The following is a 15,596-nucleotide window of genomic DNA, read 5'->3' as shown; positions in this document are numbered from 1 at the left end:
ATCTGTTATTTATATAAAATATATAAAACAGTTAATTTAGTTGCTGATTTGTAGTATATATATAGTCTTTTATTTGTCTTTAGATAATACTTTGTCTAATATAATTTCGTGAGAATGAATCAAATAAACTAAAATTCTGTTGGGTGTGTATGACTGTTGAAAAGGACATTTTATTTTTTTAAAATATTAACTGTAATTCATATTTTTCAATTTAAATAAATCACATCACTAATTAGAATAATTATACTATTATTATTTTATTATCAGATAAATTATTTAAAAATATTTCTCAAATTAATATTTTGTAATATAATGCTTTGACTTTTTAACTAATATTATTGGATTTAAGTATTAATCTTTTAGAAATAGAAAATATATTTTGTGCTTTTTTATTTAAATATTTATTAATTTTGTATGTTGGAACAAAACAACAATTTTTTAGTGGTGAAATTGGTAGTTAAAATATGCATATTGTATTTGAAAATACTATTCATGCACAAAACATTCTTGATACCTATATAAAAATACAATTGTTATTAATTATATGTTTAAATTATTCTTTAATTAATAAAACAAAGAAAATACGTATTTGATTATTAAAAAAATAATGTTAAAACTGATTTTTTAGTTGTAGCGGAATTTATTTTATTTTACTCTTGTAGCAACAATACGTCAATATAAAAATAGAAAATTCGTGCTTTGGTTTTGGTCTATGTAAACAAGTAATTGAAAAATTCCAATAACATAAAAACAATTAAACAAATACATGCAACCTAGCATAGCTAGTGGTTTTTTAAACATCATATTTTAGATTCAATTCTTATGGACATGTATGCAAAAATCAGACATTAACTATAATTGAGAGACATTTTAATGGACTTAAATAAAAAAATTAGACATTGACATACAAAAGAAGGCAAACAAAACAGAAAAAGAAAATAAGAAAGAATCACTCCAAAATCTAGAATAAGATGTGTAATAAAATTTTAAAATAATTTTTAGTTCGTGGAATATGAAGAGTTTAAAAAGTGTTAGAAAGTGGAGAATAGTAAAAAAATTTAAGTGTAAAAATAATGTGAATATGCTAGGATTGATAGAGATAAAAAAAAAAAAAGAGATGATTACTAAGTTTGATGTAGTGTAAATTTGGGATAATGATGTGGTGGATTGGAAATTTGTGGGATCAGAAGGTGCTTCCGGAGGTTTATTAATAATGTGGGATAGTATGATGTTTAGGTTAAGTAATTGTTACAAAGAGGAGAGATGTTGTGTATAGAAGGAGAATTGACAAACAAAAATTTTCTTTTTGCAGTTTGTTTGGTGTATGGTGTGCATATAAGGGAGGAGAAACTTGATGTGTAGGAAGAGTTGAGTTTTTTTATCGGGGATATGTCAAGTTCATCTTTATTACATGGGTGACTTCTAGGGGTGTTCGCGGTGCGGTGCGGTTTGGTTCGGTTATTTAAGAAAAAGACATCCGATCCGATCGTTTATTAAAACTGCAGTTCGGTTTATTTCGATTTTTTTGCCAAGACCATCCAAACCAAACCAATTAAAATCAGTTTGGTTTGGTTCAGTTTGTTCAGTTTTTTAATTAATTCAAACAAAAACAATGAACAATATAAGCACATAGCTCATCATAAATTCATAATGATACAAAATTTATAAAAGAAAAGGAAGAATAAGATAAAACATATAAAAAAAGATAGGAGTGGATGCAACTTCTATAAAACAAGGAACAATCATAACAAATAATATTTATAAAAAAACCTAGATTAATGAAAAGAATAATTCAATCAATCAATTTTTTGGTGATCTTATATTTGTAGATTTGTTTGGAGGAGCATTACATGTCCACCAGTTCCACCTTCACTTTCACCAATATTATCCTTCATACTATGATCAAACTACAAAAATATTACAGATACAACATTAAATATCAACACACCCGTGAATCAAAACCAAAAATAGAATAACAATAAATCATTGAATCAATAACAAGTTAAAAGAAAAAAATAGCAGCAGCCATTAGACCAATAACGCAAGAAGACCTGTCATGTTCATTGTACCCTTTGCACCATATTTGAAGGTTTCAAAAACATATTTAGAATTATTCTACCCGTGAAAATTTTTACAATAACAGTGACTATTATTATCAACCTCATCACACCACCAATTTATCAAAACCATACAAATACCACCAAAATCATATTTTGAGTCTCCACTTTTTAATTAACAGATTAACAAATTCAGATTCAAATCAATTAGCAGCAGCAATAATAAGAATAAACAATTAACAATCACAGTTAATAGTAGCAGTAGCAATAATAATGATTAATTAACAAATTAAAATTCATAATTAACAAATTAAAAAAAAAAGATAATAGTAGCAGCAGTCAGCAAAAATTAGAAGAGAGAATAGTAAATCAAGAAGTAAAATTAATAGAACACAGAAAATCAAGAAGCAAAAAATAGCAAGAGATTGGATCAGAAGTAGAAGAACCAACCTGACTCATGCTCCATTCTTAATGATTTGCTGATGCAGACAGACTGGATGAGTGCAGGGGGGACGACGGAGAGAGAGGTGCTACGAGGATGACGACGTGTTGCTGCAGCCTTCGTGGATCCATGGAGAACGATGGCGTGCTGCTGGGAGAGGACGACGACGTGCTGTGTGGAGCCGTGCTAGGGAGGACGACGAAGAGAGAGCGGTGCTACAAGGAAGGGAGAAGGATAGAACAGGGCTGCAGGACGCGAGTCAGGGTTGGTGTTGTCCAGCGGCAGGCCGGCAACAATGGTGGAGGCGTGGAGCAGAAGGAGGAAGAGGAAGGGAGAGGGAGAGCAAAAGGCGCTGAGAGTTCAGAGGATTGGAGGCAAAGGGGAAAGAAGAGTTAGGGTTATGTTGTTGCTGCGGCTGTTAGGTCATTTGGGGGTAGGTTTAATTTAGGGTTTTTTATAAACCGGTTCAGTTCGGTTCAGTTAGGGTTTTCCTTATCAGAACCAAAAACCGAACCAAATCGCAGAAAAACTACAAAATTTCATTTTTTCAGTTTTTTCGATTTTCGATTTGTTCAGTTATCAGTTTTTTTTGTTCAGTTGGTCGGTTTTATTCGGATTGGATCGGTTTTGAACATCCCTAGACTTTAATGAGGTTGTGCAGTTGGAAGAAAGAAAAGGCGCTAGTGTGTTAACAACAACAGCGGAAGAATTTAAAACATGGATACACGATATGAAACCGGTGGATATAGAATTGAATGACCGTAAATTTATGTCGTTCAGGGGTCAATCGTGTAGTCGAATTGATAGAATGTTGGTGAGTTTGGTTTTTTTGCTATCATTTGGAGCACTTGGTTAGTAACGAATGACAGAATTTTTAGGAATCAAAAGATAGGTGTTGTGGAAGTTGTCAACATGTCGATTAGGAGTTACAAAGAGTGGAGTGATATTTAATCTTTTGGGTTGTTGATGGCATTGTCGAAGATGATTAGAGATTAATTTATTTTATCTGTCTAGTACTTTTTTATTGATGCTCCACCTTAAATGTGTTGAGTTTTTTGTTGAAGGGTACTTACAAATTTGATTAATTAATATTATTAATATTATTATTAATATTAATAAACGGTTACTAACCATTTAGTACCATTTGACTAAAGGGACATAACTTTTTAAAAATTGTGTATATTCAAAATATTGTATCCATTGACTAAAGGAATACAACTCTTTAATAATTGTGTATGTTCAAAATATTGTATCTATTAGTAATAGAAAAGACACAACCATTTGTGTACATAAATTATAATTGCTACGTGCAAAATATAAATAAGTTATTGTCCCCTATTTCATATACACAAGTACTAAGTGTATATTTTACTTAATTATTAAGAGATTTTCTTTATTCAAGAGAGTTGAGAATTTCTTACTATTGCTAATTAAGAAATTCTTAGGTTTCATTGTATCCTGGAAAAGTATTATCAATCCTATAGCAACTAAGTGAGGAGACAAATATCTCTCTAAAGAAAGCGATCTAATCGTGCCTTGAAATCATCTTCATATACCTAACAATTTTTAGGGAGATATTTGAAGATGGCACAAGATCAAAACACCACGTTCAAAGTCATGAATCAAGAGTTTGTCAAGCTATATCGCTTTGATGGAACGAACTCCAAGGACAAGATGATGTTTCTTCTTTCAGTTCTCAATCTTACATATGTGATTGACCCAAAGACTACATCAATTGTCGATACCGCTGAAAATTCCACACCGGAAGAGAAAGAAAAGATTGTTCAATTGAAGAAGAAACGTGATGAAGATACTTTTGCATGTCGAGGTTATATTCTCAATACTTTATCCAACCGATTTTATGATCTTTATATGTCAATTCAATCACCATTCAAGATTTGAAAATTTTTAGAAGAAAAGTACAATACTGAACAACAAGTAACAGATAAATTTATTATGATGAAATATTTCAAATTTATTATGAATGATACTATACCTGTTATGGATCAAATTCATGAATTACAAATCCTTATAAGTAGACTTCGTGATCTACAAGTGGTGATCTCTGAATCATTACAAGTTGGAGCAATTATTTTAAAATTGCCTTCATCATGGAATGGTTATAGGAAGAAAATTTTATATCTTGGCGAGGACTTCACAATTGAGAAATTACTAAGGCATAGACGTATAGAGGAGGAAACTCGAAAATATAATGCTGTGTATCTCTCTCAAAGTTCTAAAGTGAATCATATTGGTGAAGACAAAATCAATAAGAAGAAAATAAAATCGTACCTTAGTGGATATGGTTAATTTAATGTTACTAAATGCAAAATTACTTTACAATTTGTGGGGTGAATCATTATTAACATCATGTCATATCCATAATAGGATACCTTTAAGACATAGAAAGGTTTCTCCTTATGAAATTTAGAAAGGAAGAAAACCTAATTTGAATTATCTAAAAGTGTGGGGGTGTTTAGCCTTTTATCAAGTTCCCGATCAAAAGAGAACCAAATTGAGGCCAAGAGCCATAAAAGCCACTTTCATAGTATATGCTCAAAATTTTAAAGCATATAGAATATTAGACTTAGTGTCTAATGTAGTTGTTGAATCAAGAGAGGTAGAATTTTTTAAAATAATTTTATCAATGATTCAACTTCTAGTTTAAAATATCTCCAAAATGATATTAATATTTCACAAGAAATAAATAATCAAAATAGTAAACGTCTAAGTGACAAAGAATTGATTGAACCAAAGAAGAGTTTGAGAGTAAAAAAAGAAAAGGAATTGGATCTAAATTTTTTTTCTTCTCACGCTATCACCCTTTTTGGTAGAAGAAACTAGAAATTCTATGGCAAACAAGATTCTTATTGTGATGAACATAGAGGGTGATCCTCAAACATTCAAAGAGACTATGACTTCAAGGAATTCTATCATTTAGAAAGAAGCATCAAATGATGAAATGGACTCAATATTATCAAATAATACTGGGTCTTGGTTAATTTACCTCCAGGATCAAAGCCTATAGGATGTAAGTGGGTATTTAGAAAAAAGTATAACACTGATAGTTCATTACAAACCTTTAAAGTAAGGTTAGTGGCCAAGGAGTTTAGACAACAAGAAGGTCTAAACTATTTTGATACCTATGCACCTGTGGCAAGAATGACTTCTATTAGGACTCTTATAACATTAGCATCCATTTACAAGCTTCATATACATCAAATGGATGTTAAAACGACTTTTCTAAATGAAGATTTTAATGAAGAAATTTATATAGAGCAACCGGAAGGCTATGTGCTAACCAGAAATGAAAAAAAAAAAGCTTGTAAATTGATTAAGTCTTTGTATGGTCTAAAACAAGCGCCTAAACAATGGCATAAGAAGCTTGATTCAGTGGTATTATCAAATGGCTTCTCACATAATAGTACAGATAAATGTATTTACTCAAAATTTACTAAAAATTATGGAGTAATCATTTGTCTATATGTTGATGATATGTTAATCATCGGAACAAATTTAAAAGGAATTCGTGTAACGAAGGAGTATCTAACTTCTATATTCAAGATGAAGAATTTGAATGAAGTTGATATAGTATTAGGCATAAAGGTACATAAGAATGAAGTTGGCTTTACTTTAAGTCAATCTCATTATATCAAAAATGTATTGGAAAAGTTTAATGTATGCAATGTATTGTACAAGACCTGATATAGCATTTGCTATGTGTAAATTATCAAAATTTACAAGAAAGCCTAGCAATCAACATTGAAAAGTTATAACAAGAGTTCTTGGTTATCTTAAGAAAACCATAAACTTGAGATTACATTATAGTTATTATCCCACAGTTTTAGAAGGTTATTTCGACGCAAGTTAGACTACAAATCTTAGTGATAACAAATTCACTTCAAGATGGATTTTCACCATAGGTGGTGGAGCAATAAGTTGGACCTCAAAGAAACAAACATATATTACACATTCTATTATGGAGGTTGAGTTTGTAGCTTTATCAGCCGCAGATAAAGAAGTGGAATGGTTAAGAAATTTGTTGTATGATATAAAGTTGTGGCCACAACAGACGACAACCATTTCAATTTTCTGTGATAGTGAATCAACCATGTCTCGAACATATAATAAGGTTTATAATGAAAAGTCTAGACACATAAGTTTGAGATATGATTTTGTGAGGCAACTAATAGATGATGGTGTAATTACCATCACTTATATAAGATCTCAAGAAAATTTAGCAGACTCTTTGACTAAAGGTTTGTCAAGGGATAAAATCAAAGAGACTACTGCTAAAATGGGATTACAATCTATTATTGCTAAATGATGAGAATCCAACCTTATTCTAGTAGACTACTAGTTTCAAGGTTTAATGAGAATCCAACCTTATTTAGCAATTGGAGCACTAAGGTATAAGATTTAGTGCTATTTACAATAAATTAGGAGGGCGAGTTAAAACTCTTAATGGAATGATAATATTATTTATCAAAATATTCCACATATATGAATATAGTAGTGGTGCCACTCTAATCGAGAATTTCAGAGGTTTTATTCTCGTAAATATTCATGAAACCAGGATGAGCACAAAGTCATATAAGTGCTTAAAATTATAAACTCTTGAACTTGGAGGATATAAGTAATGTATGTGATTTAATTATTAAGAGATTTTCTTTGTTCAAGAGAGTTGAAAATTTATTATTATTGATAATTTTTTTTTTGAAAGAGAAGCTCAACACATAAAGTGGAGCATAGAGAAAAACAAAAGTAAAACAACTCAGACAAAGAGACAAATCCTGTAACCTACAATAACATATATCCCTTTGTTATCTCCGGCATTGCCATCAACAATAAAAGAGATCTACACCTAACCACTCCTTGTAGCTCAGAAAGGACATGTTGATAATCTCGTCAACTCCTTTTCCTTTGTTTTGGAAGATCCTCCTGTTCCTTTCCAGCCATAAGTTTCAGGTAATCGCACAAAAGCACACCATCCATTTCTTGCACTCCGCCTTCCTTTGTGATATCTCTGTCCAGCTTAAGAAATGCTCCTTCAACGTACATGGGCAAGACCATTGACTACCAACATACGATAATTATGCACACCAAACCTGCCAAGCAAAACTACAGCCAAGGAACAAGTGGTGACCAGACTCAATATTTTCATTACAGAAAACACACAATGTATCTTGTTGGTTAATAGCCCCAAACCGACTCAGTCTCTCCTTTGTACTGATCCTGCCAGTCAAAGCAAACCAAACAAACAACTCCACTCGTGGCAGGACTAGTCATTTCCAAATAGTTTTAGTAAAGCTGTAACTTGTGATATCCTCCGGGACTATTTCTGCCTGCATTACCTGCACAAAAGAGTTAGTTGAATAAATTTCATGTTTATCATATTTCCACACAATCGTATCCTCTCTGTCATGTGCAAGCTTGACCAGCCTTAATACATCGTGTAGCTGGTTCACTAGATCTATCTCCCAATGGAACAGTTGTCGTCTCCATTGGAAGTTCCATATCCACTCTAACCATCCCAAAACCCACAATCTCCTATCACTGATCCCTTTTAGTTTGAAACAGAGAAGAGTCTTGGAAAGAAATCTTTCAACGAACCTCCAAAAAGCCAGACATCTTCCCAAAAGTGAGTACCTCTCCCATCCCCCACCACCATAGACAACCCAGTGATCATCTTCTGTCTCACTTCTTGATTCATGAACTATAACTGACAAATATTCCTCCACCCCCCCCCCCCCGAGCAGGTATTTCTTGGTTGGCCAGGGGTACATTTGGATCCAGATTATTACAGGAACAAACCACATTCTTCCACAGCGGACACTCCTCCTTCGAAAAATGCCACCACCATTTAAACAGAAGAACTGTGTTGCGGACCACAGCATCTCCAACTCCCAATCCGCCTAGCCTTTTAGGAGCCTGTACCACTTCCCACTTAACCATAGCCATACCATTCCTCACATCCTCCTTACTTCAAAGAAATCTTCTCTGCAAGGAAATTAACTTCTCTGCAATAGCCCTGGGCATCTTATATAAGCTCAAATAATAAACAGGAAGGCTATTCAACACAGATTTGATAAGCACCAACTTGCCGGCTTTATTAAGGGCCTTGGCCTTCCAAAGGCTGAGCTTTTCCTCCACTTTGTCTATTATTGGCTTCCAAGTCTTAACCAACCTCAGGTTAGCTCCAAGCGGGACACCTAGATATTTTACTGGAAGAGTGACATCCTTACAGCCTAGCACCCTACACGTTGTACCCACTGCTCATTACAATTAATAGGAATCAAGCTAGATTTATCAAAATTAATACTTAAGCCTGACATCAACTCAAAGCAACGAAGCAGCCTCCTGTAATTCTTGATGGTCTCTTCCTCAGGTGGGCAGAACAACATCGTATTATCTGCAAACTGAAGGTGCAACAACTCTATATGATCTCTCCCTACCAATAACGGAGATATACGACCGATCCTGATAGCTTCTCCAATCATCCTATGTAGCACGTCAACCACAAGTACAAATAAGAAAGGAGACAAAGGATCACCTTATCGCAGTTCTCTTGCCATCTTAAAAGGCTTAGATGGCGAGCCATTAATCAGCACTGACATAGAACACATACTGACACATTCCTTTATCCAACCCCTCCACCTTTTATCAAAACCCATCTTTTGTAGTACAAGGTCCACAAAACTCCACTTAACTCTATCATATGCTTTCTAGAAATCCAATTTTATAATTGCCGCTTCCTTCTTCCTCAGCTTGAACCACTCGACAGTTTCGCACGCGATAAGGGCCTCTTCATGAATCTTTCGACCTTTGACAAAAGCACTATGTGTCTCACCTACTAGCCCTGGCATAATTCTACGCATTCTCCTCACCAGCAACTTCGAGATCACCTTATACACACACCCCACCATGCTAATTGGTCGCAGGTCTTTGATTTTCTTAGCACCAGTAAACTTGGGGGTTAGCGCCACCCACGTAACATTAGCATCTGACGGTAGCTTTGAACATTGGAAGAAATTCAATAATGCTGCCGTGAATTCATTGCCAATTTTATCCCAGCACTTCTTTATGAAGTTCATGTTGTAGCCATCGCAACCTGGAGCCTTGGATGATTCACAATCTCACACTGCCTCTCTAACCTCCTGAGCCGTCGGTAGTACCTCTAACACCTTAGAATCCTCCTCACTGATCACATCCACCAGACCATCTTTGAATCCCACCAATGGAGACTTCTCTTGATATAATTTTTTGTAGAACTGATTGATGGCTATCTTGATCCTAGCTTGATTTCTTATCAAACATCCATTAATGACAAGTGCATCAATCCTATTATTCCTCCTTCTTGCAGAAGCTAAGTTGTGGAAATATCTTGTATTTTTATCCATGTCCCTCGCATGCCTAGACCTCGACATCTGCTTCCAATGTAGTTCTTTCCTCACATACCATTTCTCACAGCACACAACTAAAGCCTTTCTTCTTGCTTCCACCGTTCCATCATAAACTCCGTCACCCACCATGTCATCTAACTTCTTGATCTCTTCCTCAAACTTCATAATTTTCTTGTCCATGTCCCCAAAATTAGCTCTATGCCATCTTCCAAAAGGGTCCGTCAATGCCTTCAATTTCTCAGTGAACTATATCTCTCCCAGTTCCCTCCATTCTTCTTTGACCATCCTCAGAAACCCTGCATGCGTGAACCATGAATCTAGACTTCGAAACGGTCTTGGACCGTCCCTTGGCCCCTTATCCTCCACTATAATAGGACAGTGATCTGACAAGCCCCGTGGCCCCCGCTTAAGCGAGACTCAGGGAACACCTCAAGCCATTCTAGGCTAACCAGAGCTCTATCAATACGGCTACAAGATCGCCCTCTAAACCATGTAAACCTACTGTCAGTCAGCGGCAGGTCCACCAGGCCCATGTCATTTATCCAATCCTTGAAGTCTTCTGCCGATGGAGGTAACCTATCATTGCCTCGCCTTTCCTCCACCTGTAAAATCTCGTTAAAGTCCCCCAAAAAGCAATAAGGACTCTGACACAAACCGGCTATGTAGCTCAATTCCTCCCAAACAACAAGTTTTTCATCTCTTGAATGCGAGCCATAAATTAAGAAGAATGCACAATTAACACTATTTTCCAACAATATCCCTTCAACACACAACCACCTCTCGCATTTATAGTAATTTCTCATATTAAAGAAACCATCATCCCATACTAATAACAGTCCACCAGACGCACCATCAGACCCCACATATTCCCACCCCGCACCAATCCCCCAAATTTTTAAGATATCAAATCTGGTCACTATTTGTCTTTTAGTCTCTATCAGGCCTAACAAGTTCAACCTAAATTTTCTCTTTCAGTCCTTTACCATCCTCAACTTCCAATCGCCCCTTAACCCCCTAACATTCCAAGAGCTCAAAATTATTTTAAAATATTATTACACACCTTTTTGTGAATTTTGGGCCTACTCCGTCTTGCTTTAGCCTTCTGTTTTGCCAGTCTTCTCTTTTGAGCAATTTCTTCATTCTGTTATTGGAGGATAGTCATAGTGTCATCTTCTTCATTATACAGCATGGCACCTGATTCATTGGCTAATTCCCAAGTATTTTATTTTCCATCATCTGCTCTTCCAGTCTTGGATACTCTGAACTGCTGCCGTCGTCATAATGGTCATGCTCTGCTTCTCCTGGTTTGTCCCGTCCATCACCTACACCCTGACCATCATACTGATCCGAAGGCTCTCTGTCCTCTAAGTAGCCGAGTCCAAGACCTTTAATAGCTAATTCTTCCTTCTCTCCACCACGAATTCCAGGATTAGTACCATTATCTAGTTCGGTGTCCACCCTTTCGTTTACAGCCTCAACCCCCCTAATAGCCCTTCATCGCACATCTCAGGCCCAGCAACCCTTCCTGCTTGTTTTCTACTTATCTAGTCTCCCGCTACCACCGTTTGGCTCCTTCTTTCATCTTTCCTATCACCGACAGCTCCGGTTACCCGCTACCCACCAACAACTGACCGATGAATGACTTCGTTGATAATTAATGGCCGCTGCGATCTGCCTTCATCGCCATGCGCAGGTCGAGCTTCTCCACGGGCTGCACATACTCCCCGCGTCAAGACAGCGTCCACCAAGCACAACCCCTGATGCGAGCCACCACCATTCAAGTGATCGTGTTGGCTGCCTCCAGCGCAGGGGACCTCGCCAGCCATAGCGCCATCGCCCCCAATGCGCAAGGAGTCCCTGTCGGCCGCGAGTCACTGCCAGATCCGGTTCCTTCTCTTTGTTGTCCACTGACCCTACCCAGCCCACGCAGATCCAGCCTGGGAGAGACCTCAGCAGCGCGCTCCTTCACGTTAGAGCAAGTTCGAAGCCCCTCTTGGCCCATAGCTCACCTAGTATAATTATTAGCTTTTCTGGCCCAACCCACCTTATTATATATATCATTTTTTTAGCACCTTGCCCAGCCTATTATGGTTACCATTATAGCTCCAAGGAATGATAGCCTCTGAATCCACTTCATTACTGTAATCATATCCCACCAAATCTGCCGAGTATTCATTATTACCATCAATTGGCTGATACGTTATCAGTTTCTGTTGATAGTGAATTGAATTATCATAATTTCACTCGTTCAAAATCGAGTCTAAATTTACGAATCTATCCTCATCTTCAACCACCTCCCGTCGCACCTCCGTAGCAATTATCGCTGCCTGATCACCATAGTCTACCAGCTTTGTTGGCCGTGTAGACGTTGTAGCTACACCATCACATACCTTTGTAGTTTGATTTTTCAAGTGATCCTGTACAGCAACACCTTCTGCCACATTATCCACATTACATTGCAAACTATGAACTTCCCGTCCCTCTTCTTTTACTAATACGTCAAATCCACTGGTATATATAGTAATATGAATTTATTCATTGATCACATCCATAGCATAGGTATCAATAAGAACACGGCCTGCACTGAACAAGGAGCATGATTCCGTTATTTTATCACACCCAACCACCTCCTAACATCTTGAACGTATCCACTGACCAAGCATGTAGCGGCACCCCAAAACACTCTAACCACACCCTGCGCGATTCACTTCTCTCTGATTCATCCTACCTCCATACACTGTGGAATATCTGTATTAGGCTATTCATTTTAAACGTGTATGTCTCTTCAGCGTTTAACAAACTGTCAAACGTTAGAATAGCTTTATACGCTCCCATTTCGCAGACTTTGATTACTTGAGAGAAATTCTTCGCAACCATGGCCTTCAATGAACTAAAGTCAATAGCCGTGGTCATACCACCTATTAAGCTTTTATGTAGCCAGTCCAAGTTCTCCTTTGCCACAACCACTTCCAATTTCTTCATCCACCCATTTCCATGTGGATCTTTGACCTTTTTATCTCTGTTCACATCTTTAGGAATGCTAGTCGTGGTTATCTGGACAGCCTCTCTTTCTTGTTGCAGCGGACGACTCATTCCATTTCGATTACCTCCTGCTGGCTGTATCTTCGTCATGTCCTTCGCACTCGATGATCGCCTGTATTTAGCTTATCCGACAAACATCACCTTACCTCTCAACTTCATACGATTCATTTCTGTTACAACTTTCAACGTCCCTCCCTTAGTAGTGTACCGTACGAACGCAAACATGTATATTCTATCCGCTTTCCGTTTTCCTGATAGGTATATATCATTTATGCGGCCAGTCCAATTGAACAATTGAAACAATTCTCTCTTCGAAATGTCTTCCAGGAGATTATCCAAAAAGATCGTGAACAACTCATCCTCCAATCGACGGTACTCTTCTCGGTTCAAAACTTTAGGATCCTTGACCTGACCTCTAAACCTACCCCTCTCAGTGTTTCCCACCCACTCTCTCTCATAAATTTTAGATTTTATGGTATCTTAAAAGAGTATTGTCATCAATCTTATAACAATTAAGTAAAAGAACAAATATCTCTTAAAAAACAATCTAACCGTGTTTTAAAACAATTTTTATATACCTAACATTTGTTTAAAAAAAATAAAATAACAAATATTTAACTAGGAGCGTTTAAGACTTGAAGGTGATTTTTTTAATTAAAATATCTTTGTAAAACATCTACACGGTAACAAGCAATGAATGAAACTAACTCTATAGGAAAAGATAAGTAAAATATCAAAATAATTTCATATCTTTCTATACTAGTAAACTTGGAAGAGTTAGTGCTTACATGGCATTTTCTCAAAATTTTGATTTTTCTCAAAAATAAAATACTTTTAAATCCTAATTCTTTGTTGGTCAAAGAGGGTAGATATGTATCATTATTGCCACTTCGAAATTCTAATCCACCTTTTCCTTTCTTTGCTTTTTTTTTTGACAAAACTGCAGGCTAAAAATAAAAAGCAATAATGAATCAGATGCTTCTATTCCACTGTTTGATTTGAGAGCTACAACTCTATCTACTGCTTTGAAACTAATTCTTTACCTAATATGTAGGGGTTTCAGTAAGTTACAGAATTCAATGTATATTCTTAGTCAATGAGAACCTGTATTCAATGTGTTTGTTTTTGGGCCACTTTTCAAAATTTTTTTGTGGGTATCCAACACTTGTTATTCGCCCAATAGAAGGTTCATGATAACATTTAGCTTAAATTGATTATGTATATCAAAACATGTTACTTAGGGCAAGCAATTGGCGTGGCTGTTGGATATGGAGACCGATGGCAACAGAGTGACAGCCGTCATCTTCTTACTTTTATTGCGGTAATCGATTCAAAGTAAGATTATGTTTTCCTTACTATTTAATTGTTTGTATCCATATTTTTGTAATGAACCATAATACATGTTTTGTTATGTCTAGAATTCGATTATTTGTTTATTTATATCTTCTTCTTACTATTAAATTATCTTTATCCATGTTTGTGTGAACTATAGATAATACATGTTTTGCTGAAATCTGAAATTAGATTATTTATGTATAATTATATTGATCGTGTACCATTTTAGGGTTTATGGTCATTCATTGAATTGAATTTTGATGAATAGTGATGTTTCTGAATCTGGAACTAATGTCATAGTTTAGGTAGGAGACTGTGACGTGTGGTATGCATTTTTACTTTATTTTTCCTTCTTGATGTCAGTTGGAATGTTGTTTATGTCATGTTAGTTGGTATATAATATTACAATATATTCTTCTTTTAGATAGATTACGACATTCTCTTCATTGGTTCTTTTCATCTTTTTGCTCTTCTTTCTTCCTATAGAGCTAAACTAAAAACTAGAGCTACTAATAAAAAGGTAAGGTTGAGAACTGGGATGAAGGTGATGGTTGATTTGATGTTTGAGAGAAGGGGTGGAGTGGTTGATGTTATCATCACTGGATATGAGGAAGATTTCAATTGGTAAGCAATGCTGATTTCCCTCCACTATCGCAAAATTTTTTAATTCAAATGTTGAGTTGTTCTTTAGTTTTTGCCTATAAAAGGCTATTGCCTCTCTTCGATATCGTGCACATCATTCTCTACCCACATCTCTTCTTTATCTTTCTGCTCTCTTTTCTGTTGTTTGTTCTTTGTTGAGTTTGTTTTGCCTTTCGTAAGTGTGATATTGTGAGATTTGATTGATTGCAATGAGTTCTCCTTTTGGTTGTTAAGTTGTTAAATGATGGTATGTAGTGATTTATGTTGAATTAATGATTATTGAACTTGATTATGATGAATGATGGTAATATGATAATGATGATTGATTGTGTAAATTGAAAAGGCGTGGTGATGATATAAATAATGTTGAAATTGATGATTTGGTAGTGTGGTTGTAAAAATGTGATATATTGATGTTGATGTTGAAGATGATGAGGTGTGAAGAAAAATGTGGTAAGTTTGGTATATTGTGATATAAAGGGTGATATTTGGTAAACAATAGAGTTTGGAATGGTTTGGTATTGTTTTGGTTGAATTGAGATATGAAGGTTGGGAAAATTGGTAATTTGGGAATAATTGGTAAAAGCGGATTTTTGGTGAACTTTGTCTGATCATAACTTTTGTCTTGATTTTCAAAATCTGATAAAACTTGTCTAGAATTAAAGATATTTAAAA

General features: G+C 35.6%; 1 protein-coding gene across 1 annotated transcript; it reads right to left on the bottom strand.

Moving 5' to 3' along the window:
- Positions 1–8,484: 8,484 nt before the first annotated feature.
- Positions 8,485–9,593, bottom strand: LOC140181512 (uncharacterized). Its single transcript, XM_072225145.1, has 3 exons — positions 9,274–9,593; positions 8,822–9,000; positions 8,485–8,771 (listed from the first exon to the last, which is right to left on the bottom strand). The coding sequence occupies exons 1-3, from the start codon at positions 9,591–9,593 to the stop codon at positions 8,485–8,487; spliced, it is 786 nt and encodes a 261-aa protein (XP_072081246.1).
- Between the last annotated feature and the right edge of the window lie 6,003 nt (positions 9,594–15,596).

The sequence above is a fragment of the Arachis hypogaea genome, chromosome 18 (assembly GCF_003086295.3).
Source record: "Arachis hypogaea cultivar Tifrunner chromosome 18, arahy.Tifrunner.gnm2.J5K5, whole genome shotgun sequence".
Lineage (NCBI taxonomy): Eukaryota > Viridiplantae > Streptophyta > Magnoliopsida > Fabales > Fabaceae > Arachis > Arachis hypogaea.
The sequence above is the reverse complement of the archived record's forward strand: the minus strand, read 5'-3'. Positions and strand labels throughout refer to the sequence as shown.

Coding starts and splice junctions, on each gene's coding strand:
- LOC140181512 (XM_072225145.1), bottom strand. CDS start 9,593: ATGAACTTCATAAAGAAGTGCTGGGATAAAATTGGCAATGAATTCACG. Junction 9,001..9,273: donor GCGTGCGAAACTGTCGAGTG/GTTCAAGCTGAG, acceptor CGTGCTACATAG/GATGATTGGAGAAGCTATCA. Junction 8,772..8,821: donor TGAGTTGATGTCAGGCTTAA/GTATTAATTTTG, acceptor TGTAATGAGCAG/TGGGTACAACGTGTAGGGTG.